This window comes from Stegostoma tigrinum, chromosome 4 (assembly GCF_030684315.1).
Source record: "Stegostoma tigrinum isolate sSteTig4 chromosome 4, sSteTig4.hap1, whole genome shotgun sequence".
Classification (NCBI taxonomy): Eukaryota; Metazoa; Chordata; class Chondrichthyes; order Orectolobiformes; family Stegostomatidae; genus Stegostoma; species Stegostoma tigrinum.
Genome location: NC_081357.1, coordinates 6,878,805 through 6,906,554, shown reverse-complemented (window position 1 = coordinate 6,906,554; position 27,750 = coordinate 6,878,805). Strand labels below are relative to the sequence as shown.

Genomic DNA, 27,750 nt, shown 5'->3' with positions numbered 1-27,750 from the left:
TTGGAAATCAGAAATCTGAAAAAAATTACAAAAACTGCTGGAAAGTCTCTGCAAATTCTGGCATTGAAAAGATACAGCATTAGAAGCTATTATTTAAGATATTACAGCAGAGCACTTAGAAAAATATCAAGGTAATCAGGCCAAGTCAACATAGTTTTATGAAAGGAAAATCATGTTTAACAATGTTGTTGGAATTTTTTGAAGAAGTAAAACATGCCAATATACCATTTGCCTTCCTAATTACTTGTTTCATCAGCCTGTTTACTTTCATTGACTGGTGTACAAGGTATCCAGATCTGTTTGTACATCCACACTCCTCAATATATCACCAACATTGATTTTGGCTGGGCTTTATGTGTGAGGGAGTGTTAGCTATGCTATTTATGTGCCAAGAGCACATGGCTGCTGTGCCATTAAGTTCATGGTGAGGGGCACTGCCAGATTGCCAACGCCCTCTACCTGAAATAATTCCACCTTATCTCACTTCTGAAGGGTCACCCCTTCATTCTGAGGCTGTGCTTCTGGGTGCTAGCCTTAGTTGTGGAAACATCTTTTCCATGCCCACTCTCTTCAGTCCTCTCTATAATCTGTAAGTTTCAATGAGATGCCCTCTCATCCTTCTGAACTCCATCGAGTAGTGACCCAGCATCATCAACCACTCCCCCTTTGACAAGCCCTTCATTCCCACGATCATTCTTGTAAACCTCCTCTGAACACCTCCAACGCCAACACATCCTTCCTTTGATACAGGGCCTAAAACTGCTCACAATGTTTCAAATGCAGTCTGACCACAGCCTTATACAGCCTCAGCAGTACATTTCAGCTCTTGTATTCTCATCCTTTTGAAATGAATGCTAACATTGCATTTGGCTTTCTAACTACCAACTGATTCTGCATGTTAACCTTAAGCAAATCTTGAACTAGGATTCCTAAATCGCTTTGTGCTTCAGATTTCAGAAGCCTTTCCCCATTTCAAAAATAGCCTACACAACTATTCTTCCAACCATTTGGAATTGTTCGATTGACTTCATGGGGCAGGCTCAGTGAAACACCTGATTAAAAGCTAAAACCCAAATCATGTTCCTGGGCCATGTCACTGGACATAGTTAGATGGCCCCACGGGATGTGAAAACAAAGGTTACTGAGGAACTTTGGAATCTATTTACGAAGACAGCAGTACTATGATTTCTGGGACTGAATGGTTTTTATCGGAAGTTCATACTAAATTTTAGCTGTGTGGTTGCTCCATGGACTTACTTATTGAAGAAGTGCAGAAAATTTCAGCAGACGAAGACTGTCAAAAGGCATTTGACGTTACTGCAGTGACACAGTTAATTAGGGATAGTTACTGTGTTAACCTTTGCTCCAGCGTTAGCCACAGCTAATTACGTAAAGCCATCCAAAGTGGCTATTGATGCAAGTGATGTGGCTGTCGGTGCTATACTCTTACAAGAGGACGGTGAGAAAATGGAAACACTTTTTGGGTATTCATACAGAAAGTTGAATAATAATCAACAGAAATAGTCCATGATTGAGAAGGAAACCTTGAGCTTAGTGTTGGCATTATAACATTTCAACATTTATATTGCCAGTGATGTGTCTGAGACAATTGTATACAATGATCACACCCCTTAACGTGTTTGGAGAAATTTAAGGACAAAAATTCCAAACTGTTTAGATGGAGCTTATTATTGCAGCCATTAAATTTGAAAATTATGCACATGGCAGGATGAAAGAACATAATTGTTGATGCATTGTCACTATTTTCTTCAAGAAAGATGGAAACGTTTGGTGGCAGGAGTAAACTGACTGAAATAGACTGTCGTTGTGAATGTTTGCATGCTTAGAGTCATTGTAATGTACATGTATTATAGTGTTCTAATACAGCAAGACTAGGGCTTTTTAAAAATAAAGCCATCGTTGTACATTGACAGGGACAGTTCATTTTGTAAAGGGGAAGGTGTGACGATGTTGTGGCTTTAAGACATGTATTTTGTCCTGGTTTCTATTAAGAGAGATATTGAACAAGAGCTACTGTGCAGTCTGTGTTAAATGTAAATAGCTTGTGAGGCCTTGAGTTTTTTTATAAGTTGGGACAATAGAAGCAGCCTGAATGGGTGCGGTTCAGCTCTCACAGACCAGAATTTCTTGTTTAATTTTAGCTTTAAGCTAAATAGGCTGGAAGGTGCACTAAAATGTCTCCTGGCTGCTACTTTGTCTGAATTTTCGCTTGATATTTTTTATCTCTTTTTGCTGCTGGATTGCATGTGAGATAATTTGTGTCTGACTTTACCTTTTTACCAAGGGGTGTGTTAATGGGACGTTACTGCAGTGGAACAGTTAATTAGGAATAGTTACTTCTGCTAAGTTTCCAGTGAAGTTAAGGTGCTCTAAGTTCTTCTATCTTTTGTTGTATTTTAACTACAGTGTTTGAATAAATGATATTTTGCCTAATGTCTGGTAGTTTGACCAGTTGAACTGCATTTGCCTTTAAAATTAGAAGAAGTTGAGGTCTAGGCCACCTTCTTAAAATATTTTGAGGGGATCTGGTCTGGTCTGGTCTGTAACATATTTAAATGATGCTACATTGGGAAATGTGGATTTCCTTGATACGCCAGTCAATGAAAGTAGATAAGCAGGTGCAGAAAGCAAAGAGGATGGCAATTGGTATACTGGCCTTCATTGCAAGAGGATTTGAGTTCCACAGTAGTGATATCTTCCTGAAGTTGTAGAGGAAAATGGTGAGATCATACCTGGAGTATTGCATGCAGTTTTAGTCTCACTTCCTAACAGAGGATAGACTTGCTAAAGAGGGCATGCAGCACAGGTTCACTAGGCTGATGTTGGGGATGACTGTTGCATGAGGATAACTTGGTTGAGCCTGTATTCACTGGAATTTTAAACGATGAGAGGGATCTGATTGAAACATACCAAATTTAACATGACTGAACAGACTAAATGCAGGGAGAATGTTTTTGATAATTGTGGAGTCTAGAACTAAGGAACACTGTCTCAGGATACAGGACAATCCACTTTAAAATGAAATGAGAAGAAACTTTACTCAAAGGATAGTGTACTTGTGGAAATTTTCCACCACAGAAGGCTGTGGTAACTAAGTCATTGACTATATTCAAGAAAAAGATAGATAGGTTTTTGCCTTTTAAAGGCATCAGGGGGTATAGGGAGATAGCTGGAATATAGCATTGAGATAGAGGATAAGCCTTTATCTTATTGAATGGTGGATCAGGCTTGACGGGCCAAATGGCTTTCTTCAGCTCCTAATTTCTGTGTTTTTATGGAAAGAAGTAAATGTGTTGGAAATGGTTCAGAGGTTTGCTCGACAGATATCTGGAACGAGTAGTGGTCTAATGAAGAAAGGGTGGACAGACTGGGCTTGTTTCTACTGGCCTTTAGAAGAGTGAGGTGTGACTTGACTGGAATATTTAAGTTCCTGAATTGACCAAGTGGGCATTGAAAGGAAGTTTTCTCTGCGGATCAGTCCAGAGTTAGTTGTCACCATTTCTGTACAGGATAAGGATGTGTGGGATGTGTGACTTTCTTTCAGTGGGATGTGTGACTTTGGTACTTTGCATCGTAAGGTGGTAAAGGCATTGTAGAGAAGTGGAGAGGTGGATAAATTCTTGTTAAGCACAGGAATCAAGGCTTCTTGGTAGTAGATGGGATTGTGGAATTCAAAACACAAACAAATCAGCTATGAATGTATTGAATGGTGGAACAGGATTAAAGGCTCAATAATCTATTTCTGTTCCTCTTGCCATGTTCAGCTAGGGTTGTATGACAATGACATAAAACCTATTCTATCTGTTGATGAAACAAAACACCCTTTATTCAGGAGGTTTAGCGGCTCACGTGCTTAATACCTCATCCTTCTTGCCAACTTTGGGGAATTGATATCTCCATTAGTAGTGCTGAGTGCAGAGTAGTAACAATGCTAATGTCTCCCAATGTTTCTCCATGTCTGCAGGAGTACAATATGCAAAACAACTGTGAGCATGTGCTGATCAGTGGGAGGTGATGGCTAACATAACTGACCTCCTTCAAGGAGCTTGAATGAGAGTGCGGGACTGTGCATTTTGCCTTTGCTGATGGGGAGATTGAATATCAGCAGCCAACTGGTGAGAAGGCCCTACTCTCCTCTTTCCAGGTGTACAGGAAGCAGCAACATCTTAAGAACATCCAAGGTAAGGGCAGCAGCTTGACACACTAAGAAATCTTTAAGTTTTTCATTGCAGCCTTTAATCCCAGTCTTGGAAACCTAAACGAAAAGCCTCAATCCCAGCACATCCAAAACCACATCTAAGAAGCAAGAGTCAAGAATCTCAGAGAATGTCATTGCCTTCGTTTCCATCCTCTACCAGGATAGAGACAGTCACCATGTATCTAATTGAGGTTATGAACTTGTAAAACTGGTGAGAACTCACCGGAGAGAAGCAGAGGACAACATGTAGATTTGTTCTAGCTCTATTAATAAAATAGTCATATAAATTGTCAAAAGTAGGAGGAATGCGAGGTGCTTCTTTCTTCATTGGTGCAATCAGGGATTGCGTAATCTCATCAAGTTCATCTCGAGCAAATAAGTTTGATACCTATCAAAGACAAAAAAACAAACAAATTAAATATACAACCTTTCAGAAGAGGTCTTGTGGCGCAGTGGTAATGTCCCTACCTCTGGGCCAAAGGTCTAGGTTCAAGTCCCACCTGCTGTAGAGGTGTGTCATAACATCACTGATCAGGTTGATTAGAAAAAAATCTGTCATTCCTCATATGTATTATTGGATTCAGCTTTAATCCATTGAAATGGCTTATGAGAATTGATAAGGTTAGTTATTTTAGCAGGCTTACTTTAAGCACTGTAATGTTTGAAATTGCAAAGGCAGTGGAGTTAAGTGGTGTGAATGAACACCTGAAGTCATAAAAGAGAGATTTACTAGGTCTCTGCACCATTTCAAACATGAGAATATTTTCTGTTTTATAGCAAGAGTGTGCTTCTTATGCCAATTCCAGTTAATTTACTGACTGACTCAGGACGAATACTGTGTTATTCATGAACATTGAGAGGATTCCGTTCATGTGAACGATGATGCCTCCAATAATGCAGCACATTCTCAATGCACTGGAGTGAAACCACTTGTTTTTGAGTTCAATTCCTGGAGTGAGACTTCACCTATGCAATGCCCAATCTTCTTACCCAGGCGTGAGAATACTACCAACAGTCAGATCTCGCACGTATTCAAAGTATCTTTCACCATTCTGATTTGTTTTTCTCAGATCCAAGTGATAGCCTCACACTTCCCCAACTGAATTTAGTTCAGAAGCAACTCCTCACATATGAACACTTCCTTTATGTCCTCAGCCTCTGAAGTGTTGATATTTGAATGAAGCTCCCCTTTCACAGTGCAGCATTTTAATCCCTGCTGCAAGCTTAATGTTTTGTCTCTGACCAAATTTTCCTCTCCTACCCAGCAGATGCCCTTGGAATTTATACTTCTAATTATTGCAAAGATTGGCTGATTGTGGAAGCCAGGACAAGGGAGTAACATCTCATTGAATAGCAGTGCAGAAACATTGGACTGGATGGCCTATATCTGCCCCTACGTCTTATGGTCTTATCATTTACATTCTGGCACATTTATACTTTATTACACAATTACAAATGATCTAATTGGAATATTCAAATTTAACCATCAGATGAGATACTAAGAACTTTTAACTACAATTGCAGTATATACTTATGGAGGTGTATTATAATAAATGGTTGAAAATATTAAATTAAGTACAGATGTAAAGGAAGCATAAAGGTCAGGCTGTAAGAAAGTTAAGAAACTAAGTACCTCTCCAGAAGAAAGCACATTGTTGAGATACTCAAGAAAGGACTCCTCCTTGATGTCATTATCAGTGAATATGAAAGTGATTCCTCTGCCTTCTGCCCCAGCTGTTCTGTACAATATCTTCAAGTCATCCATTAGATTGCCAACATTGTAGGCTCTGACAGAAGCAATAAAATTACACATCTTACAAAAATAACCACTTGCATGAATGCACATTTTGAACCTAGAAACAAAATGTCACAGAAGGGGAGATTGAGATGGCATCCCAAAATCTTAGTGAAAGTAATGGGTCATATGTGGCAAGATCGAGGGAATTGCAGAGTACAAGGTTTACTCCAACTGTAATGGCTATTAAGGAGATGCATAATCTAGTACAGTACTGTAGCCTTAAGGAAATGGCAATAGAAATAATGGCTGCATTTGTGGTCACCTTCCAGATTTTATAGACTCTGTAACAGTTCCCATGGGTTGAAGGGTAGCAAGCGTGAGCAGAACCTCTGATACTCCTGTTTATATCTATCAGCCAGAGCTCCCTAATTGGACCAGATTATCTGCCCCGATCAGGGAATTCATATTCTATGAGGTACATCTTGCTGATCTCATTGCAAACACTACACAGCTTTGCTTGACCCCCATCTACACGGTTAAAGGTTCAGACTCTAATCCACAGTTCCTAAGCATTGTCACAGACATGTCATCATGTAGCAGGCTCAGCATCCTGATGAATTTATCAGGGCTGCTGCATCATGACAGTGATCGCCAGACAGCCTGGTGATTAATTGTGTCAACGGCCTTAGCTAGGTTGATGGAGGTCATGTAAAACCAACAATTCACAAATGCCGGTGACATAAGAGGCTTCTTCAGGTTGCTTCTGCTCCTGATATCTTTCTTGTAATTAGCATGCTGTGAAGATCATGTCTATTGTTCCTCTGGACAGGTAAAGATCAACTGTGATTCAGGGAGTATTTCCTCAGATAATGGCAGAAGTCTATTGGCAAGGACATGTGCAGGCACTTTGCCAGTGGTTGACAGAGGGGAGATGCCTGTGTAATTCCCACAGTCAGCCGTGTCCCCCATTTTGAATATGGTCACAGTCAGAGCATCCATGAGCTCCGGGGAGTTCTTCTTTGAGCCAAATATTCAAGAGCAAAGTGTGTTAGTGTTCATGGAGCTGTAGGGTTACCTCACTTTAGGATCTCTGCAGGAATCCCGTCAGGACCAGCAGCTTTGTTGTTTCACAAACTCCTTATGGCACTTTGTACTTCGGTCGCACTGGGAGGTTCTCCCACGTCACCTTGCATGGATTTCTCGGCATTAGTTGATGATTTCCAAATTAATATTGGTATTATGATTGAGGAGTTCTTGGAAATGTTCTCTCCAGGCGTTTTTTATTGCCTCACTGTCCTTGAGCAGTTTTTGTCCATCTTTACAGCACAGGGTTTTTAGACCACAGTAGCTTGGACTGTATACTGCCCAGGTGGCACTGAAGAAGCCTGTTTTTTTTCTTTAATCACCCACGGGATGAGGCCGTCACTGACTACGCAGCATTTATTGCCCATTCCTAATTGTCCAGAGGGCAGTTCAGAGTCAAACACATTGCTGTGGATCTGGAGCCACATGTAGGCCAGACCACGTAAGGATGGCAGATTTCCTTCCCTAAAGAAGGGAAGGTATTGGAAACAAAAACTTTAATGGCGTCCTTCTCACAAAATGTGCTGAGTACAATCTCACCATCACAAACACCCTCTTCCATCAGAAAAACAAATCCTTCCCAGGTCCCCAAAATGTTATCCAGGTCTCTGGATTAATAGTCCAGCCAATAATACCACTAGGCTACTGCCTCCCCTGTGTCACTGGCATCTGCCAGCTGCCAGATTTGCAACACCTTATCAGTCTACCATTTATTTTTAAGCTCCGTTCCCCTCATCTGGACATCAGCCTTAGCTTTGGAGTAGGCGCTTCTTTCAGCCTTGCAGTTGATGTCATTCTGTCAGTCACAGAAAGCTGTCCTTTTCTTGGAAATGAACTGTTCAATTTCTCTGTCATTCTCATCGAACCAGTCCTGATGGTTTTTGGACTTTTACCTGAAGGTGTTACTGCAGAGTGGTTGACTGAAGCAGACTCCTGTGTTCTCTTGGGTTCTCTGTGTATTCCTGAGGTAGGCTTTTAGCAGGTGAGGCTTGTAGTGACCTGTCATCCAGGCAGTTGATGTTGAATCTTGGCTGAGTCTGCTTCTTCTGAATCCTCTTCTTTGTGTGTAGTTTGATGGACATTGTGGAACTGATAACGCAGTGGTCAGTCCAGCAGTCATCTCAGCTGATCATAGCCCTGCTGACATTCACATTGTTCTGGTCCCTGGAGTGAACAATGATAGAATTGTCAACATGCCATTGTTTCGAGTTTTGGAGCTTTCAAATTGTTTTGGATTTGTTTTTCTGATGGAAGAGCGTGCTTGTGATGGTGAAGTTGCATTCAGCACATTTTGTGAGAAGAAGGACTCCATTAGAGTTTTTGTTTCCAATACCTTCCCTTCCTATGGTGCCATTCTAAAGGATGCAGTCTGGGCCAACTCCGGCACTGATGTCTCTAAGAAGAACTGTCTTGTCGTCCTTGAGGATGCTTGACAACTGTGTGTCAAGGCTGGCACAAAAAGTCTCCTTAACTTCCTCCTCCGAGTCAAGAGTTGGGGCATAAGTCCTCACAATTGTAGCCATCTGGTTGTTGGTGAGCATCAAGTAAATGGTCATAAGTTGGTTGGTGATCCCCACAGGAAAATCAGACAGGCAACTGATGAGCTGGTTCTTACTTGCAAATACAACACTGTAAATTCTAGGCTGATCAACAGCCTTCCCCTTTCAGAAGAAGGTGTAACCACCTTTCAGCCCCTTCAGTTGTCTTCGTCTGCAAGGCGGCTTTCAGAAAGAGCAGTTAGGTCAATCTGGCAGTTTTTCAGTTCTTTTCTCAGGTCGGTCACTGTTAGTTGGGTCCATCAGGGTTCTTACATTCCAGGCTCCACAGTTTATTATTCCTCATTTCTGACAGGTCCCTCTGTACGTGGTAATCCAGTCAGGAGTTTTCGGTTGGGCTATTTTGAGGACGTCTTTTCCAGCAGAGCGGATCCTAAACAGGACTGCTCAGTTATGGGCACAGCTGCTGAAATGCTCAATCTGCCTTGTCAGGAGCAAAACAACTGAATCTGACACCCACCGCCTAATGAGTCAGTTTGTGACTAAGGACTCCCAGCTATCATAGTCCAGCCTCTCTGCCACTAGCTGATCACCACAGGACTTTTGTCCGAGATGTAAATAGGACTCTTAACTTTTGGGAGAATGCCCATGCGTGATGTCTTTTGATATGGGAAAGCTGGTGTACAGATAGCCACCACATGAACCTCAGTAGTTAGGGGGTCGAAGCCCAGTGGCATGGAGACCAAGGTGGGGGACTTTCTCTAGTGCAACCTTCATTTGCCTTCGCAACCATTGTGATGTTCTAATTTAAGTTCAGCTATCATCCTCTGCTGTTGAGGTCTTCATGGATCAGTGTCTTGTTTGGAACCTCCACCATGACCTTAATATCATGAGTGACCCTGCTAGAAGCTATGCTCGGGTTCCCAGGTACACACAAGCCTCTTCACCACAACAAAAGATGGTGATCCTCGGAAATTATTCTCTGAAATAGTTGTGTGAAGTCAAGTATGTTCTTTGGATTCGTTCTTGCTTCCTGCGATGGAGTCTCAGAAAAATGTGAGACTATGCGACTGTTGATGAAAAGTTTTGATGAATGTATTGAACAAAACAGCAACTAATATTTAATTATCAAATGCTTGTATTCAACAAGATTAAACATTGCAGCTTAGAATTTCCTTTAGCGTTTTCTTGGACTCCTATTATTGCTCCAATAGATAAATATACAAAAAGCCACACAAGAAATGATCTGCGACTGATGATTGTTACTTTTACTATTATTCTAAGTTCATATTTTCTTCCCTACTGGAATTATGATGAGAAGTCAGCACTGTGATCTACTTTTCCCCTGTTGTGTTTCCAAAAATGGATGGTCTGATCTGACAGGACTATCTTTTGGAATTGTGTTGGTTGGGCACATCAAAGAAGACATCATAAAAAACATAAGCTGTTGAAATGGAAAAGAGTAGAGGTGTGGAGCACTCAGTAAGGGGTATATTCACATTGGGTTTTCAGGTGCCACTTTTCTTGCTTCAGTTTTACTGGGAAGGTGTTGATAATGTGACTTTGTTTTAACAGAGTTGTTCCTGAGTTAGGTTAGATGTTGCAGTCATGACTACAGCATTAAATCAGATCATGGATTACACTGTCTGCAACTGTCCGGGGAACATCTACACTCTACTTTTATAGCAAAAGCTCCTCTCAGGCTGCAACAGACAACACCAATAAACTCTCTCATTACACTGATGTATCTTGGATGCTCACTACAGCAGGAAAGACACTGGCATCTTCTTCATGAGGTTTCGGTAACATGGCATGCTTCCTCATGGTGCAAGATCCCTTGGATGCCACAAACAACTTGGAAGATGATCTTGAGCAGCCTTGCAGTAAGAGATCAGACAATGAACTGCACCGACATAACTTTGGCAACAGTCTAGCTGGACATGAGACAATGGCATCGAAGGAGTGGCTGGAAGGACAGCAGTAGTTCTGAGAAAGGTTCCTATTCTATGGAGCCAATGCCCCTTGCACAGCCAGTACCCTGACACTGTTAATGTTTTCCCTCAGAATAGAAGGCTAGGGTTACATGAAAATCTTATTTGTTCATTTCCACACTGAACCTCACAGCTAAGATGGCAGCCATCCAAATGTTGATGGCAACACAATGTGTTTTGTTTGTAGATGCTCCAGCCCTGGAGGAGTTCATGACAAATCTGTGCAGCAAGTTGAAGAGAAGCTCTGCAACTGATATACACAGTCTCTTCAGGCTGCCCAGCATTTCCTAGATGTGCTCATCTTCAATATCCTGGCCCATCAAATTTTGTATTTGAGTACTCTGCAGCAAGACTTGTGTGTGACCTCGCTGATGAGCAAACTGGCACTGGTACCATCCTACCCATGCCCTCAGTTCTACTGGTCAGTCATTACATGGGAATCCAATATTTGAGATTAGTGTCTGAGGTGGACCTCATGAGACTGAAACTGAATGACAATGAATCATGTGTTGCAGAGTGTTTGGGGTTTGGCAAATCAGAAAAGGCAAGGTTTAAGTATGTTAATACTCTGCTTGGTGAGTTCACCAGCATTACCAGTAATTTCTTTTCATAAATGGGAGAACAAAGTGTATGATTATGGTGGTTCCACAACTGTGGCAGCCTGATGCATGGAGCAGAGTTTTTCACAACCAAATGAGGTTGAGTGTGGAAGTGGGCAGATGTGCAAGTTTGCCCTGCTGGCCAGCATGCCAGCACTATTTCACCGCAGCCCCCACCTGCATGCTCATTCACAGAAGGGTTATTCACCCATAAATGATGAGTAAATGGTCTGTTAAAGCCAATCAGCAGATCAATTAGAATTTTTCATTCAGCCTGGAGACTCACCCACACTGTTGAGAATGAGGTTAGTGGTCTGGAGGCAGACAAGGGGTGGGAAACAGTAGGCCAGGGAGGCTTTGAAACTCCCCACAACTGCCTGGCAACAGTTGTGGCCACAGACAGGCAACTGTATGGATGGGATCCCCCTTCACAATGGTAGTTTGATACTCTGGCCATTGTTTAGTTTATAATTTGCTGAGGGAGCACCACAAGATGACGTGACCTTTCTCCTTCTCTCTCATGTGAAGTGGTAAACTGATGCTGCTTCTGAGTTAAATTTGCAGGTTCAAGAGAATATCACTCTTTCGCACTCATTGTGGGGTTAGGGCCCCTAACTGATCCTCAGGTAAAGGTCCTAACTGGAAACTCATCATTGTGCCCCTGCTGTTATGTACCTCCTTCTTTTGTAAGTAATAGGGAAATGTTTTACCGAGTGCCTTGTGATTAAATTGCTCTATGATTGTCCATGAATACTGAACCAATCTAGAAATGTTTAAATCTCAGTACAACTATAAACTTGCTGCAAAATGTGTACATACCTGGTTAAAGTGATCTGAAATATTTTATATCCAGCAATATATGATGCCAACTTTGTTAAGCTTTGTTTTCCAGAACCTCCAACTCCTACCAGCAAAGCATTTCCACAATCCATGCGGATAATACGAGATATCTGTAAAACATTGACATCCTGCTGTCAGAGTAGGTTACTTTTTAAATGAAGAAATTAAAGAAGCAGTGTAAATAGTCAATTTTTACCAATCTTTCTCAAGTATAAAATTACAACATATACAAAGCTTTAATTTTTAACGAAAGGATTATCCAACTCTTGTTATAATTATAGACAACATGACTTTTTTTAGCTTGGAATTGAGAGGGTTGAGAGTTAATTTTGAACAGCTACTTGTTTAAAGGAGAAGAGAACTAAAGTAGATGTTATCTGTTGCGCTCAGTTCGCAACAAACAACTGCACCTCCCAGTCGCAAACCATTTCCACTCCCCCTCCCATTCTCTAGATGACATGTCCATCATGGGCCTCCTGCACTGCCACAATGATGCCACCCGAAGGTTGCAGGAACAGCAACTCATATTCCGCCTGGGAACCCTGCAGCCTAATGGTATCAATGTGGACTTCACCAGTTTCAAAATCTCCCCTTCCCCTACTGCATCCCTAAACCAGCCCAGTTCGTCCCCTCCCCCCACTGCATCACACAACCAGCCCAGCTCTTCCCCCCGACCCACTGCATCCCAAAACCAGTCCAACCTGTCTCTGCCTCCCTAACCGGTTCTTCCTCTCACCCATCCCTTCCTGCCACCCCAAGCCGCACCCCCATCTACCTACTAACCTCATCCCACCTTCTTGACCTGTCCGTCTTCCCTGGACTGACCTATCCCCTCCCTACCTCCCCACCTATACTCTCTCCACCTATCTTCTTTACTCTCCATCTTCGGTCCGCCTCCCCCTCTCTCCCTATTTATTCCAGTTCCCTCTCCCCATCCCCCTCTCTGATGAAGGGTCTAGGCCCGAAACGTCAGCTTTTGTGCTCCTGAGATGCTGCTTGGCCTGCTGTGTTCATCCAGCCTCACATTTTGTTATCTGTTGGGACCTGGTTTGGAATATAATGCAACTTAGTTACTGTTCTAAGAACACCAGAGATGAAATGGCATTGAGCTGTTGCTATGCTCAGGGCTGGCAGCTGGTTGGATGCTGAATTGGTCAATCAAGTGGTCGACAGCTAATATAAAGAAGACACTGGTTAAAAAAAGAGAACTTGTTCTGAGTTTTGGCAGAACAGAGTGATTTTGAGAAGCCCCTGGACTGCTGCTCTGTTTTGTTCTCTCTAGTTTTTTCTCCAGTTTCAAACTGTTGAGTGTTCTGACAAAATAGTCCTCGTCTGTAAGAAATAATTAAATATTCTAAGGAGTCTTTTGAAATTGTTTGTGCTAACTCGTAATGTTGGAATTTGAACAAGATGTCCAGTTGTTTGTGCCTGCGAATAATTCATTGTCCCAGGATTTAACGAAGGCCTGATATTCATTATTTGAAACTATTTCATTGACTGGCAAATTAGAATTCTTTCCTTTCTTTCCAATTTATCCCTAAGCAATGTCTGTCTATCTGTGTGTGAGATGAGAGTTATGATCAAAGAAAATTGGTCTTAGATTATAGATATTATTTAGATTACCTGGTTTATTTTGTTCTTTTATATTATTAATAACAAATTTTTATTTTTTGTTGAAGTTATAAACTTGATGTCCAAGATCTATTGTTTGTTAAGCATGTTTAGAAACAACTGAGTCATTTTGAGGGTCATAGAATGTTTTAATTTTGCTGTATTGCAAATCCAGTGATAGTGAGGCTTATTTGGTTTGGCTTGCAATACAATATAATTAAATTTAATCTAATTGGCCAAAGAAAGGCCACAGATAATCTCATGTTTTTAAACTAATTTTACATAAGTGCTCACGGCATGGTGCAAATGGACCGACTGAGGTTTATTACCCTGTTGTAAAAGTTTGGACATACTCAGGACAAATGGACTGTTTCAAACAATTCTGCACCAAAATGGAGCCATGTATATCCCAGTGATTAGAAAAGGCTTGATGACAAAACAAATCTATCACAAATAATGTGCAAATACAAGTTAGATTTAAACAGAAAGCCTTGAAATAGCACCTTGAAAAATAATAAGGTACTGTACGAGTCAGCAGAATTAAGTATTGGCATAATGGCAATGTAAGGAGAAGGAATTACTTGCAGGACAGCTTCGTGCAGGTGTACTTAAGGGGAAACTAAACAGGAGTATAAGAGAGAAGGGAATAGATGGTAATAATTGTAGATTTGGATGAGAAAAGATGGGAGGAGACTTGATTAGAGCATAAAGACTGGGTGCACTCTTTGTGCTGAATGACTTGTTCCTGTTTTGTATATTCTATGTAATCCTGAGAAGGAACAAGAGTGTAAAATTCAGAGAAGCCCTGACTGTAGTAGTCTTGAAAATAGAGGCAAGAAAAGTTGTGTTGGAGAGACACATTGGAATTCAAATTAACACAAGCTTGCTTATGAGACAAGAATTTTTTCCTTGCAGTTTTCAACAAAATCCAACAAGAATAAATATTACCTTTCCAGATCTAGGACCCCGACTAAAATCATGAAATCAGTCACAAATCTTTGGAGGGAACAAAGCTCAGCATGAAAGTGAAAGCCATGCTTGCTGTGGCAGGTTGTGGCTGTACAAGACATTGATGAGGACACTTTTAGAATAAAGCATACAATTCTGGTCACCCTGATATAGATAAGATGTTGTTAAACTAGAAAAGGGGCAGAAAATTATTACAATGATGTTGCAGGGACCGGAGGGTTTGAGTTATGAGGAGAATCTGGATAGGCTGGGACATTTTCTCTGGAGTGTTGGACACTGAGGGCTCACCTTATAGAGGTTTATAAAATTATGACCGGCATGGATAGGATAGGCAAGTCCAAAACTAGAAGGTATGGGTTTTAAATGATTGGGGAAAGATTTAAAAAGGACCTAAGGGGCAACTTTTTCATGCAGATGGTGATTTTTGAATGGAATGAGCTGTCAGAGGAAGTGATCAAGGCAGATACAATTATCACATTTAAAAAGACTTTTGGACAAGTCCATGGACAGAAAAGCTTTAGAGGGATATGGACCTAGTTCAATTTGGCAGGCATAGTTGGTATAGATAAGTTGGACCAAAGGGTCTGTTTCCATGCTATATAATTGTATCTCCAGAATGTTGCTTGCAGTCACTTCTCTTCCCATTCATACACTGTTATCTGTTCTGTTCCCCCATGCTTAGGTTCTATCCTTGACCTCTTCTACGTCTGATATACAGGCTGTCCCTCTGTGACATCATCCAAAAACACAAGATTTGTTTGCTCAGAAATAAAACGTTAGTCAGTTCTATCTCAATCTGACTCCTGCAACAATACTAAATTATCACACTGTTTACTCTGTGCTCCATGAGCAGAAATGTGCTCTAAGTATGAGGAAAACCAAAACGATTACATAGAACATAGAACAGTACAGCACACAACAGGCCCTTCAGCCCACGATGCTGTGCCGACCTATTATCCTACTAAGATCAAGCTACCCTGCATCATTTACGTCTTACTATCATCCATGTGCCTATCCGCTTAAAAGTCTCTAAAGTATCTGACTGCACTACCACTGCTGGCTGTGCATTCCACACGCCCACCACTCTGTGTAAAGAACTTACCTCTGACATCTCCCTATTATAATTAGTTCCTTGACAAATTCTGCTTCCTAACCACCTACTCTGTCGCTCTCATTGGTAATGGATTGAACCAGAGGTTTGCGGTCTTGATTGTATATTGAGCTCACATGAGTTTCTGATTGTATAATAAGAACAAAGTGCTGGAGAAACTCAACAGGTCTGGCAGTATCTGCGGCACGTGAAACAAAGTTAATGTTTCAAGTCTGATATATGGATACATAGTTCTAGGGAGCTAGGATGGAAGCTTAGAGCTAGGGCGAACAGAGTTGTTGTCTCTGGTTTGTTGCCCGTGCCACGTGCTAGTGAGGCGAGGAATAGGAAGAGAGAGTTGAACATGCGGCTACAGGGATGGTGCAGGAGGGAGGGTTTTGGATTCTTGGATAATTGGGGATCTTTCTGGGATAGGTGGGACCTCTACAAGCAGGATAGTCTTCACCTGAACCAGAGGGGTACCGATATCCTGGGGGGGAATTTGCTAAGGCTATTCGGGTGGGTTTAAACTAATTCAGCAGGGGGATGGGCACCAAAATTGTAGCTCGAGTATAGAAAAGGTTGAGAGTAGGGAGGTCCGAAATAAAGTTTCAGGGATGCAAGATGGCACCGGCAAGCAAGAAGTTGGTTTGAAGTGTGTCTACTTCAACGCCAGGAGCGTCCGAAATAAGGCGGGTGAACTTGCAGCATGGGTTAGCACCTGGGACTTCGATGTTGTGGCCATTTCGGAGACATGGATAGAGCAGGGACAGGAATGGTTGTTGCAGGTTCCGGGATTTAGATGTTTCAATAAGAACAGAGAAGATGGTAAAAGGGGCGGAGGTGTGGCGTTGTTGGTCAAGGAAAATATTACAGTTGCAGAAAGGATGCTTGGGGACTCGTCAACTGAGGTAGTATGGGCAGAGGTTAGAAACAGGAAAGGAGAGGTCACCCTGTTGGGAGTTTTCTATAGGCCTCTGAATAGTTCCAGATATGTAGAGGAAAGGACAGCAAAGATGATTCTCGATAGGAGTGAGACAGACAGGGTAGTGGTCATGGGGGACTTCAACTTTCCAAATACTGACTGGGAACACTATAGTTCGAGTACTATAGATGGGTCAGTTTTTGTCCAGTGTGTGCAGGAGGGCTTCCTGACACAGTATGTAGATAGGCCAACAAGGGGCGAAGCCACATTAGATTTGGTACTGGGTAATGAGCCTGGCCGGGTGTTAGATTTGGAAGTAGGTGGGCACTTTGGTGATAGCGATCACAATTCTGTTATGTTTACTTTAATGATGGAAAGGGATAGGTGTATACCACTGGGCAAGAGTTATAGCTGGGGGAAAGGCAATTACGATGAGATTAGGCAAGATTTAGGAAGCATAGGATGGGGAAGGAAACTGCAGGGGATGGACACATTAGAAATGTGGAGCCTATTCAAGGAAAAGCTCCTGTGTGTCCTAGATAAGTATGTACCTGTCAGGCAGGGAGGAAGCAGTAGAGCGCGGGAGCAGTGGTTTATGAAGGAAGTGGAATTTCTGGTCGAGGAAGAAGAAGGCTTATGTTAGGACGAGATGTGAAGGCTCAGTTTGGGCGCTTGAGGGCTACGAGGTAGCCAGGAAAGACCTAAAGAGAGAGCTCAGAAGAGCCAGGAGGAGACATGAGAAGTTGTTGGCAGATAGGATCAGGGGAAACCCTCAGGCTTTCTATCGGTATTTAAGGAATAAAAGAATGACAAAAGTAAGATTAGGCCCAATCAAGGATAGTAGTGGGAAGTTGTGTGTGGAGTCAGAGGAGATAGGGGGAGCACTAAATGAATATTTTTCAACAGTATTCACTCTAGAAAACGACAATGTTGTCGAGGAGAATACTGAGATACAGGCTATAGACGAGGTGGGATTGAGGTTCACAAGGAAGAGGTATTAGAAATCCTACAGACTGTGAAGACAGATAAGTCCCCTGAGCCGGATGGGATTTATCCTCGGGTCCTCTGGGAAGCCAGGGAGGAGATTGCCGAGCCTTTGGCATTGATCTTTAACTCGTCATTGTCTACAGGAATAGTGCCAGACGACTGGAGGATAGCAAATGTGGTTCTCCTGTTCAAGAAGTGGAGTAGCGACAACCCTGGTAATTATAGACCAGTGAGCCTTACCTCAGTTGTTGGTAAAGTGTTGGAAAGGTTATAAGAGATAGGATTTATAATCATCTAGAAAAGAATAAATTGAGTAGGGATAGTCAGCATGACTAGGGTAGGTCGTGCCTCACAAACTTTATTGAGTTCTTTGAGAAGGTGACGAAACAGGTAGATGAGAGTAAACCGGTTGATGTGGTGTATATGGATTTCAGCAAGGCGTTCAATAAGGTTCCCCACAGTAGGCTATCGTACCATATGCGGAGGAATGGAATTGTGGGAGATATAGTAGTTTGGATTGGAAATTGGCTTGCTGAAAGAAGACAGAGGGTAGTAGTTGATGGGAAATGTTCATCCTGGAGACCAGTTACTAGTAGTGTACCGCAAGGGTCGGTGTTGGGTCCACTGCTGTTTGTCATTTTTATAAATGACGTGGATGAGGGCATAGAAGGATGGGTTAGTAAATTTGCAGACGACACTAATGGTCGGTGGAGTTGTGGATAGTGATGAAGGATGCTGTAGGTTGCAGAGAGATATAGATAAGCTGCAGAGCTGGGCTGAGGGGTGGCAAATGGAGTTTAATGTGGACAAGTGTGAGGTGATGCACTTTGGTAGGAGTAACGGGAAGGCAAAGTACAGGGCTAATGGGAAGATTCTTGGTCGTGTAGATGAGCAGAGAAATCTCGGTGTCCATGTACACAGATCCTTGAAAGTTGCCACCCAGGTTGACAGGGCTGTTAAGAAGGCATACAGTGTTTTAGCTTTTATTAATGGAGGGATCGAGTTCTGGAACCAAGAGGTTATGCTGCAGCTGTACAAAACTCTGGTGGGCCACACTTCGATTATTGCGTACAGTTCTGGTTATCGCATTATAAGAAGGATGTGGAAACTTTGGAAAGGGTGCAGAGGAGATTTACTAGGATGTTGCCTGGTATGGAGGGAAGGTCTTACGAGGAAAGGCTGAGGGACTTGAGGCTGTTTTCATTTGGGAGAAGAAGGTTGAGAGGTGACTTAATTGAGACACATAAGATAATCAGAGGGTTAGATAGGGTGGATAGGGAGAGCCTTTTTCCTAGGATGGTGACGGCGAGCACGAGGGGGCATAGCTTTAAATTGAGGGGTGAAAGATATAGGACAGATTTCAGAGGTAGTTGCTTTACTCAGAGAGTAGTAAGGGAATGGAACGCTTTGCCTGCTATGGTAGTAGATTCGTCAACTTTAAGTACATTTAAGTCATCATTGGACAAGCATATGGCTGTACATGGAATAGTGTAGATTAGATGGGCTTGAGATCGGTATGACAGGTCGGCACAACATTGAGGGCCAAAGGGCCTGTACTGCGCTGTAATGTTCTATGTTCTCTCACGCTGTTTTGAAAATGGTTACAAATTCATATCATCATGAAGATTGCTTATTTCTAGCTCCCTATGGTTGCATGACTGTGACTCTGCCTCAGCTGAGCTGCTGCTGAAAACCTCAACCATCCCTCCCTTAGCATTAGAAGCACAGAATCACGACAGTATGGAAACAGGCTATTTGGCCCAAGAAGTCCATACTGAATCTCCGAAGAGTATGCTACCCAGAATCAACCCTGTACCCTTTTCCTGTGTCCCTGCATTTCTCATGCATAACATATCTAATCCACACATGCCTGAACACTGTGGGTAATTTAGAAAGGCCAAGCCACCGAGCCTGTACACCTTTAGACTATGGGAGGAAACTGGAGCACCTTGGAGGAAACGCAAACACAGAGAGAATGAGCAAACTCCACACAGACAGATTCTAGCACCCAACATCCATTGGGTCAGGGTCCAACATTCTACTGCCTGTAAACGTGTCTAAATCTGTGCTTCTTGTGTCCTTACTTACATCATATCTCGTTTACCAGAGAAATGCCACCAATAAGCACTTATGAGGGGAAGCGCAGAATGAAATCAGTGCTTACATTATCTTCTCTTACACATGCAAAAGAATACAGAAAAGTGAGATAAAGAGGGTGAGAGATGAACGTAAGGAATTTCAAAGCTTTGTGACTGAACCATCTAAAATCACTCACTAATTAATGGGTAACTATAACTGAGCTTGCTCAATAGGCCAGAATTAGAGGAGCAGAGAAACTGTTACTATTAATGAAAAATAAGGTGAGAAGTTAGAATCAAATGTTGCACCAAGGTTATGAACAGACTAACTTATTCTCAGGCTGTTACCAGCATGAAGGATGCTTGTCAGAGAACAGGTTCAAATGTGTCTTGAAATCAATTACTCGAGTATTCTCAGTGTTTGAGTGGAGGGGATTTCTATTCATCAACAGTAAATTTCAAATGAGCAGAGTGATAATTTAGCTGTAGTGGGGGAGTTGATAGAGATGATGGTGATGCAGAGCTGTGTGTCATCAGCAGATGCGTGAAAAATAACACAGTGTTCTTGTATGATGTTAGCAAGAGGCAGCATGAACACAGAAACATAGAAGACAGGAGCAGAAAGATGCCATTCAATCCTTTGAGCCTTCTCTGCCATTCATTACGAACAAGGCTGATCGCTCGACTCAGTTACCTAATCCTGCTTCCTCCCCATAACCTTTGATCCCATTCGCACTAAGTGCTAAAGCTAGCTGCCTCTTGAATACATTCAATGTTTTGGCATCAACTACTTCCTATGGTAATGAATGAGAAAGAGGAAAGGGCCAAGGATACATCCTTGATACAGAGGCAGATAAAGCTGCTTTGTAAACTTGGATGGCATAGTGGCAAAAGGGCCAGTGCTGAATGTAACTGATCTCTTATGAAACACTGTAATTTACGTTAGAAAATTTTCAATGTTAGGAATAAAGCTAGTTTACAAAATGTTGACCAGATCTGAATGAAATCTGGAACTTTATCGAAGCTTTGAATTTTTTTGTGGATAATTGTTTACGGAACTTTGTTTTTCTTTTCTTCTCTGATCATCTTCTATGAAAAGCATAGATATAATATTTACAGCACATTCTATGATTAATGAGAATTCTAAAATCTCACTTTCATCAAGTGCGTCATTGTATCCTTGAAGAAGACTAGATCAAAAAAGCCTGACCGGACACTTTCATTATGTTGAGACTGATAAAATTGCAACTTTTCAGTCAGGAATTCATAGCTTGGGATCTGAAAAACATTATAGTCATCAGAACATCACAAAGATAACATTATAGAGATAATGAAATGTTAAGAATGCAATTAATGCATTATACCTCATCCTTTCAGAATAATCTGCAATTATCCCCATTTAAGTATTTGACTCTTCCAAGTGTATTTACAATTCAGTAAACAAGAATGAATTTCTACTAGAGGGGCTACCCAGATTTCAGGCTTGAGGCCTGCCTGGGTCAGGATTCTTTGGCATTCACTGCCACTTAGGGGGTGTGACACGAAAAAACAAGCTCCTTAAACAGTTAAAAACCGAAAGAACTGCAGATGCTGTAAATCAGGGAAAAAACAAAGATGCTGGAAAAGCTCAGCAAGTCTGGCAGCATCTGTGAAAGTAAAAACAGAGTTAATATTTCGGGTCTGGTGACCCTTCCTCAGAACAGTTCTTTAAAATAGGTATTTTGTTGCTACCTCAGAAGTAAACACCAGTTAAACTAACAAATGAGAAATCCTGGTCCAACTCATCATGTCTTTTTCAAAGTGTTTTCATCTTGTATTCTACACGAGTCTAGTATGATCAGTGTGTCTTTCCAAACTTATAGATTTCCATCTGGGATAGAACCTCGGGAAAACAGAGTGCTTACTGGTCTCCCAAGCATGGCTGAGGGACTCTTTTTGCCTTCTCTACATTGTCTGGGGCAAATAAATTGTCTGAAATTGGAATGCTGGCAGATTAGCTCAATCATACTGAAACAAGGTACAATTTGAGGTGAACTCTGGCCTTTCAGTTCAGCCAAATGGAACATTAATTTCTTTTTTCTACAAAACCATTATAAATGTTTACATTTTATCATTTTGATAATGGTAAAACATTATTATTATCAAGATAAAACATTGGATTCTCTAACGTTTTATGTAAACTGTAATTTTTGGGGAGTTTCATGGGGGGTGTACCATCATGTCTCACAACGACGTCTCACACACTATCATTCCCACCACAACAGCTTCTTTGTCATCCATTTCACAATTATGTGGTAGGAGAGGCGAATTTCTCACCGCTGCTGGGAATTTCTGGAGTATAAGTCACTGGAACCTTGTTGTAGGAAGGATATTAATAATAACGGGAGAGTGTTCAGAAAAGATTTATCAGGATGTTGCCATGAATAGAGGAGTCTGAGATACAAAAATAGACTGGAAAGGCTGAGGCTTTCTTCACTGGAGTGTAAAAAGGTTGAGGAATGACTTTATTGAGGTTTGTAAAATTGTGAGGGCATAGATAAGATGATGAGTCTTTTCCCCATGGTGGGGAGTTCAAGACTAGGGGTCATACTTTTACGGTGAGAGGTGAAAAATTTAAAAAGGACACAAAGGGAAACTATTTTTTACACTGAGTGATTCGTATGTGGTATGAACTGCCAGAGGAAATGGTGGATGCAGGTACAGTTACAATGTTTAAAAGACACTTAAAAAATATCTAAAATAGGAAAGGCTTACAAGGATATGGACCAAGCGCACGCAGGTGGAACTAGGATAGTTTGGGAACATGGTTGCATGGACTGGGTAGACTGAAAGGTCTGTTTCCATGCTTTGTGGCTCTATGACATAGGAAAAGGAGTAGGCCATTTAGATCCTTGAGCCTGCTCCACGATTCAATGAGATCATGGCTGATCTGTGGCCTAACTCCATATTCCTGCCTTTGGCCCACATCCCTTAATTTCATTGCTAAACAAGAAATAATCTATTTCAGATTTTAAAATTAACAATCGCTTTAGCATCAGTTGCTGCTCGTGTTAGACAGGTCCAAACCTCTGCCACATTTAGTGTATAGAAGTGCTTCCTAACAACTCCCTTTAACAGTGTAACCCTAACCTTTAGATTATGTTCCTTTGTTCTATAATCTAGAACCAGCAGAAATAGTTTATCTTTATCTAACCTGTCTTTTTCTATTATTATATTGAAGACTTTGACCATATCACACTTTAACCTTTTAAATTCTAAAGAAAACAGGCCTAATCTATACAAAAGATTGTAAAAATTGCCAATGCTGGAGTCAGAGATAACACAGTGTGGGGCTGAAGGAACACAGCAGGCCAGGCAGCATCAGAGGAGCAGGAAAACTGTTGTTTCAGATCGGGACTGGCCTGCTGTGTTCCTCCAGCCCCACATTGTGTTATCCCTAATCTATATAATCCTTCCTCATAACTTGAAGTTTACGTATCATTCTTGTAAATCTACTTTGAACTTCTTCCTAAGGTATGAGTCAGATCTGCTCACACTACTCCACTGTAACTAGGGCTTTGTAATGGTGCAGTTATATATCTGCATCCTTGTACTCCAATGTTCTAGATATAAGAGTATCATTCCGTTAGCCTTCTCAATTATTTTCTGTCCCATTTGTGACATTTTAACAATTATATGCCTGAATGCCTGAGTCTCTTTGGACACCCACTGTATTTAACTTCACACCATCTAGAAAGTACCCTGTGTTATAAAGAGGAAGTTGGAGTCCTTGAATAATTAACCTGAAACACAAACACCAATCTGTTATGACGGGAGCAGAGGTTCCTTTCTAATAATTACGCCGAAACACCGAGAAGCTTGCCCTTCCCCTCATAATCTGTTCAAAGAGTGGTTAAAAGAAAGAAACTCCCTGATTCACTCTATAAATAACAAGTAACAATTTGTTAATTTAACCTTAACAATGAACAAATTATCAAAATTACTAACAAACCAAACAATTGCCCCCTGAACTAACTATTCCCTAGCTGAACTAAATTCTACCGACTGCTGTTCAAATAAATAAAAGTTCCACTTGCATAAACCCAATTATTAAAATAACAATAAATTAAGACTTAATCTCTCCATGTTCAAACAGAATGTGTCTTCCAGAAAATTCTGTCTTCTCTGCTGACCATCTGTCAGGAATGTCTTCTCTTCCTGCTGTTCTCCCTGTAATTTCTTCTGTCAGGACTTTGAATGAAAACTGCCAGGCACCTTTGATGGGGATTTTTACAGAGTTTAACAATTTTGTGTGAAAGCCAGGTTTATGTCTCAGAAGGTGGATTTGCTTTCACTTCTGTTGGGTCTCTCCTCAGATGGCAGTTGGCTCTCTGCCGATTTTCCATATGTCCTCTATTTTTTAATACCATTGATGACCTGTCCATTTCTTACATTAATATTGGTCCCAAGTTATCAACACCAACAGATTTAACTTTAATTGGCTTTCAGTATCTCTGGCCTGGTTTAAATTTATTGGCTAAATTCTAAAATCTGATGTCTTGGTAAAAAATGCTGCTTTGCCCTGTAACAGGTATAACCCTTCAATACACATGCTTCAATTCATCAAATCTTTGTGCACCTGCTTGCAGACATTTCCTGTTTTAATCTTCTAGCTGAGAAAAGCACTTTATCTCTCAAAGGGGTCACACATGTTTCTCCCTTGTTATTTTTACAAACACATTTTAGCTTCCTGCCTTCTAATTCATGAGTAGTCTACACAACTTTGTAGCATCTGATCTATCCTTTTTTGGTCCAAAGTAGACAACACACATTTGCCTCCATCTGCCACAGTTTTTCCCATTCATCTAGTCTATCAATATCTCTTTGTAATTTTATGCTAATATCCACGCTGTCTACATTGCAGCCTAACATTATGTCATCAACAAATTTGGATATTGTCCAAGTCCAAATAATGTGAATAATTGTGGACAAAACAAAGATCCTTGTCGGACCATTGGTCATATTCTGCCAATTTGAATACCTACTCATTATCTCTACTTTCTGTCACCTGCCACTCAACCATGTTCCAGCCATGTCAGTAATTTCACTCAATTCCATGGGTTTCTACCTCAGTTAACATGCAGTTATGCGGGACTATATCAATTGAGAGGCAGTCGCCAATGGCTGTAATCTCTGGAGGTTGACTGTGGAAAGGATTTTGAAAGAGATGAGAAAGAATGAAAAGTTCACGTGCCGAGAAAAGGCCAATGACTCCTGAAAGGTTCCTAGCCATTCTCTCCCTTGGCAATAAATGTGGCAGACACTACTGTGCCAGATTGGGTGTCCTGAGCAACACCAGGTTATGTTTAACATGATGGTACAAACTGTCACCACATGAGAAGGAAGACCGCTACATGCATTACCAGAGAATTAACAAAGCTCTGTTTCATCATAAATTTGATGCCAGTTCATAAAAATAGATTTAAGTGAAAACTGTATGTATGTCTATAAAAATAATGATTCGAGAGATGTCCTTAAGTAAACAAGTAAGTAGGGTTGTCGTTTAAAATGGAACAGAAGCTATTTTTAATCAGGATCTAACAGCAGAATGAACAACATCTCTTGAAATTTAACAAAGGTACGATGTACCATTTCATAGACTTTTGGGATAACAAAGACAAAATCTTCAGGTTCATCACCAGTTGGATCTGGCATTTCCCGAAGGAAATCAACAAAGTACGGCTCTTCATGAATCTTCTGTGCTACTGCTCTTCCAACAACTTTTTCAATTGCACGAGCAATTGCACTTTCAAACCAATCTTTGTCTTCTTGACTTACAAATCTGTGAAGTAACCAAAAAGTCACTAATTAATCATTAGACATTTTAATGCAATGAAGATGACTACTTTATTTGATGTGCTTTCTGAACTTCTATGTTTGTAGTTTCAAAATATATAGAGATAGTTAGAGAGAATGTTCTGAAGATTGTCACCTTGCATTTTGACTGAGTTCCAATTTGGATTGCAGTTGGAAGAAGCACTGAGGATGCCAAGGGCAAACAATACACTTTGGTTGGGAGCTCTGCAATGTCCATCTACAAGACTGGCTTAGCAGCACACTGAGCTGAGCTGCTTACTGAGCTAATGATTCAGTCTGACTTTCTGACTTAACTGACTTATCTGTCAGACTTAGACAATAAAACAGATGTAGGAGCACAGTTAGGTCATTCGGATGAATAAATTAAATCCATCATGGCTGATATGTTTTTCAACGCCATCCTTCTGCCTTGTCCTCTTACCAATCTCAAACCTATATATTTCTTAAATACATTCAATGACCTGGCCTCTACAGCTGGCAATAAGTTCCACAGATCAACCATCTTCTGGCTGAAGAAATTCCTCCTCTTCTCAGTTCTACAAGGGTAGTGCCTTCACTTTGAGGCAGTGACTTTGGGTTTTAGTCTTTCCTTCTAGTGGAAATATCTTCTCCAAGTCCACTCTATCCAGGCTCTCAGTTTGTAAGCTTCAGTGACGTATCCCAAATTCTTCTAAACTCCATTGAGTACAGGAACAGAAAAGAAGTTGCTGGAAAAGATCAGCAGGTCTGTTAGCATCTGTGAAGGAGGAAACAGAGTTAATGTTTCGGGTCTGGTGACCCTTACTCAGAGCAGAACTTTGCTTTTGTTCCTGATTTACAGCATCTGCAGTTCTTTCAGTTTTTATTGAGTACAGACCCAGAATCATCAATCACCTCTCATCTGACAAGCCCTTCAACCCTCAAATCCTTCTTATCGACCTCCTTGAGACGCCACCTAATGGCAGCACATTCTTCCATAGTTATGAGCCCCAAAACTTTATCTGTGGCAACTAGTAAACAACAGAATGGAAAATCCTACTAGATTTTGTCTTTACCCTAATCTGGTAGTGGAAGATGAATCTGTCTCTGATAGTATTGGCAGGACTGACTATTAAACAATCAACATGAAGTCAAAGCCCTGAATCAGTGCAAATCTAGCAGGTAAAACCTGACAACCATGAAGTGCTGTAGACCAACAGTGGTGGAGGAATTATTTTCAACCACAATCTCTAATCTCATAGCCCAGCTTAGTACCCACTCTATGAATATTAGCAAAGCAAAATAATCATTCCTGATTCACTGAAGAAGTCAAGAGAGTCTCCAGGAACAGCAACAGGTACAGCTGAAAGGTCAAACATGACTACTTGACAGGCAGGGGAAACAGCCAACAATTGATAGAGTTAAGTGTTCTGACAACCAATATATAAGGTTAAAGCTCTGTAGTCTTTACACTTATAGTCATGAATGGGAGTGAACAATAAAACAACTAACCAGGAGCATGACAAGAGGAAAGTCAGGTATTGATATCACAGGAAAGTGGTGAGTTGACTGGTTAATTGGTTGGTAACTAACTTCTGTTATGTAAAATGTGTTGAAATTGAAATAAATGTATTTTATTTTAAACAGCCTGTAATTACCTAGTTTAAGGAACTCCATCAGAAGGTAAATAAGAAACAAAGGATTTTATTATATATTCTATTCCTAAGTCGTAAAGTATTACATGCTAATGTTTAGGCTGGTACGGTATATGGTAATGCAAAGACACATTAAGTTATTTAGGAATTATCTAAACATATATAGGTAACTAATTATTAATGAAGACACAATAAAGATTGCTTTTGTCAGGGGTCCTGAATGCCTGTGGTTCAGTGCCTCTTGTTAAAGTGTTTGCAACTTGTGCAGCTTCAGCTTAGAATTTGAGAACTGGAAGATTAGCTACAGACACCATGTAATATCAGGGAGGGGCAAATTACCTGGACACTGAGAAGCTGTGACAAATCAAAGATTTAAGGCAAGGAAGGAGAGAAAGGTATCAATATGGTAAGTGATAAACAAATCATGAAAGGAGGGGAAAGAGAGTACAAATCTAAGAGTAAGTCAAAGGAGAAACCTATAGGTTACAAAAATAAACAATGGGTAAAACTAAAGACTCTGTACTGGAATATCTCTGTATCTAAAGGCATTGAATGCACGTAAGATTTGAAATAAAACAGCTGAATTGACAATGTAAATACAAATAATTACGTGACAATCTCATAGTTATGACAGTGTCATGGCTGCAGGATGACA

The 27,750-nt window shown here is 41.0% G+C and overlaps 1 protein-coding gene across 1 annotated transcript in view; it reads right to left on the bottom strand.

Moving 5' to 3' along the window:
* The window catches only part of LOC125452340 (dynein axonemal heavy chain 8-like), a 1,165,100-nt gene that overhangs the window by 259,099 nt on the left and 878,251 nt on the right, over window positions 1-27,750 (bottom strand). Inside the window, exons 65-69 of the mRNA XM_059645122.1 lie at window positions 25,255-25,447; window positions 20,782-20,904; window positions 11,946-12,076; window positions 5,853-6,006; window positions 4,443-4,607 (exon numbers count right to left, since the gene is read on the bottom strand). Coding sequence (XP_059501105.1) covers window positions 4,443-4,607; window positions 5,853-6,006; window positions 11,946-12,076; window positions 20,782-20,904; window positions 25,255-25,447 — 766 coding nt within the window. The remainder of the gene's footprint in view (window positions 1-4,442; window positions 4,608-5,852; window positions 6,007-11,945; window positions 12,077-20,781; window positions 20,905-25,254; window positions 25,448-27,750) is intronic.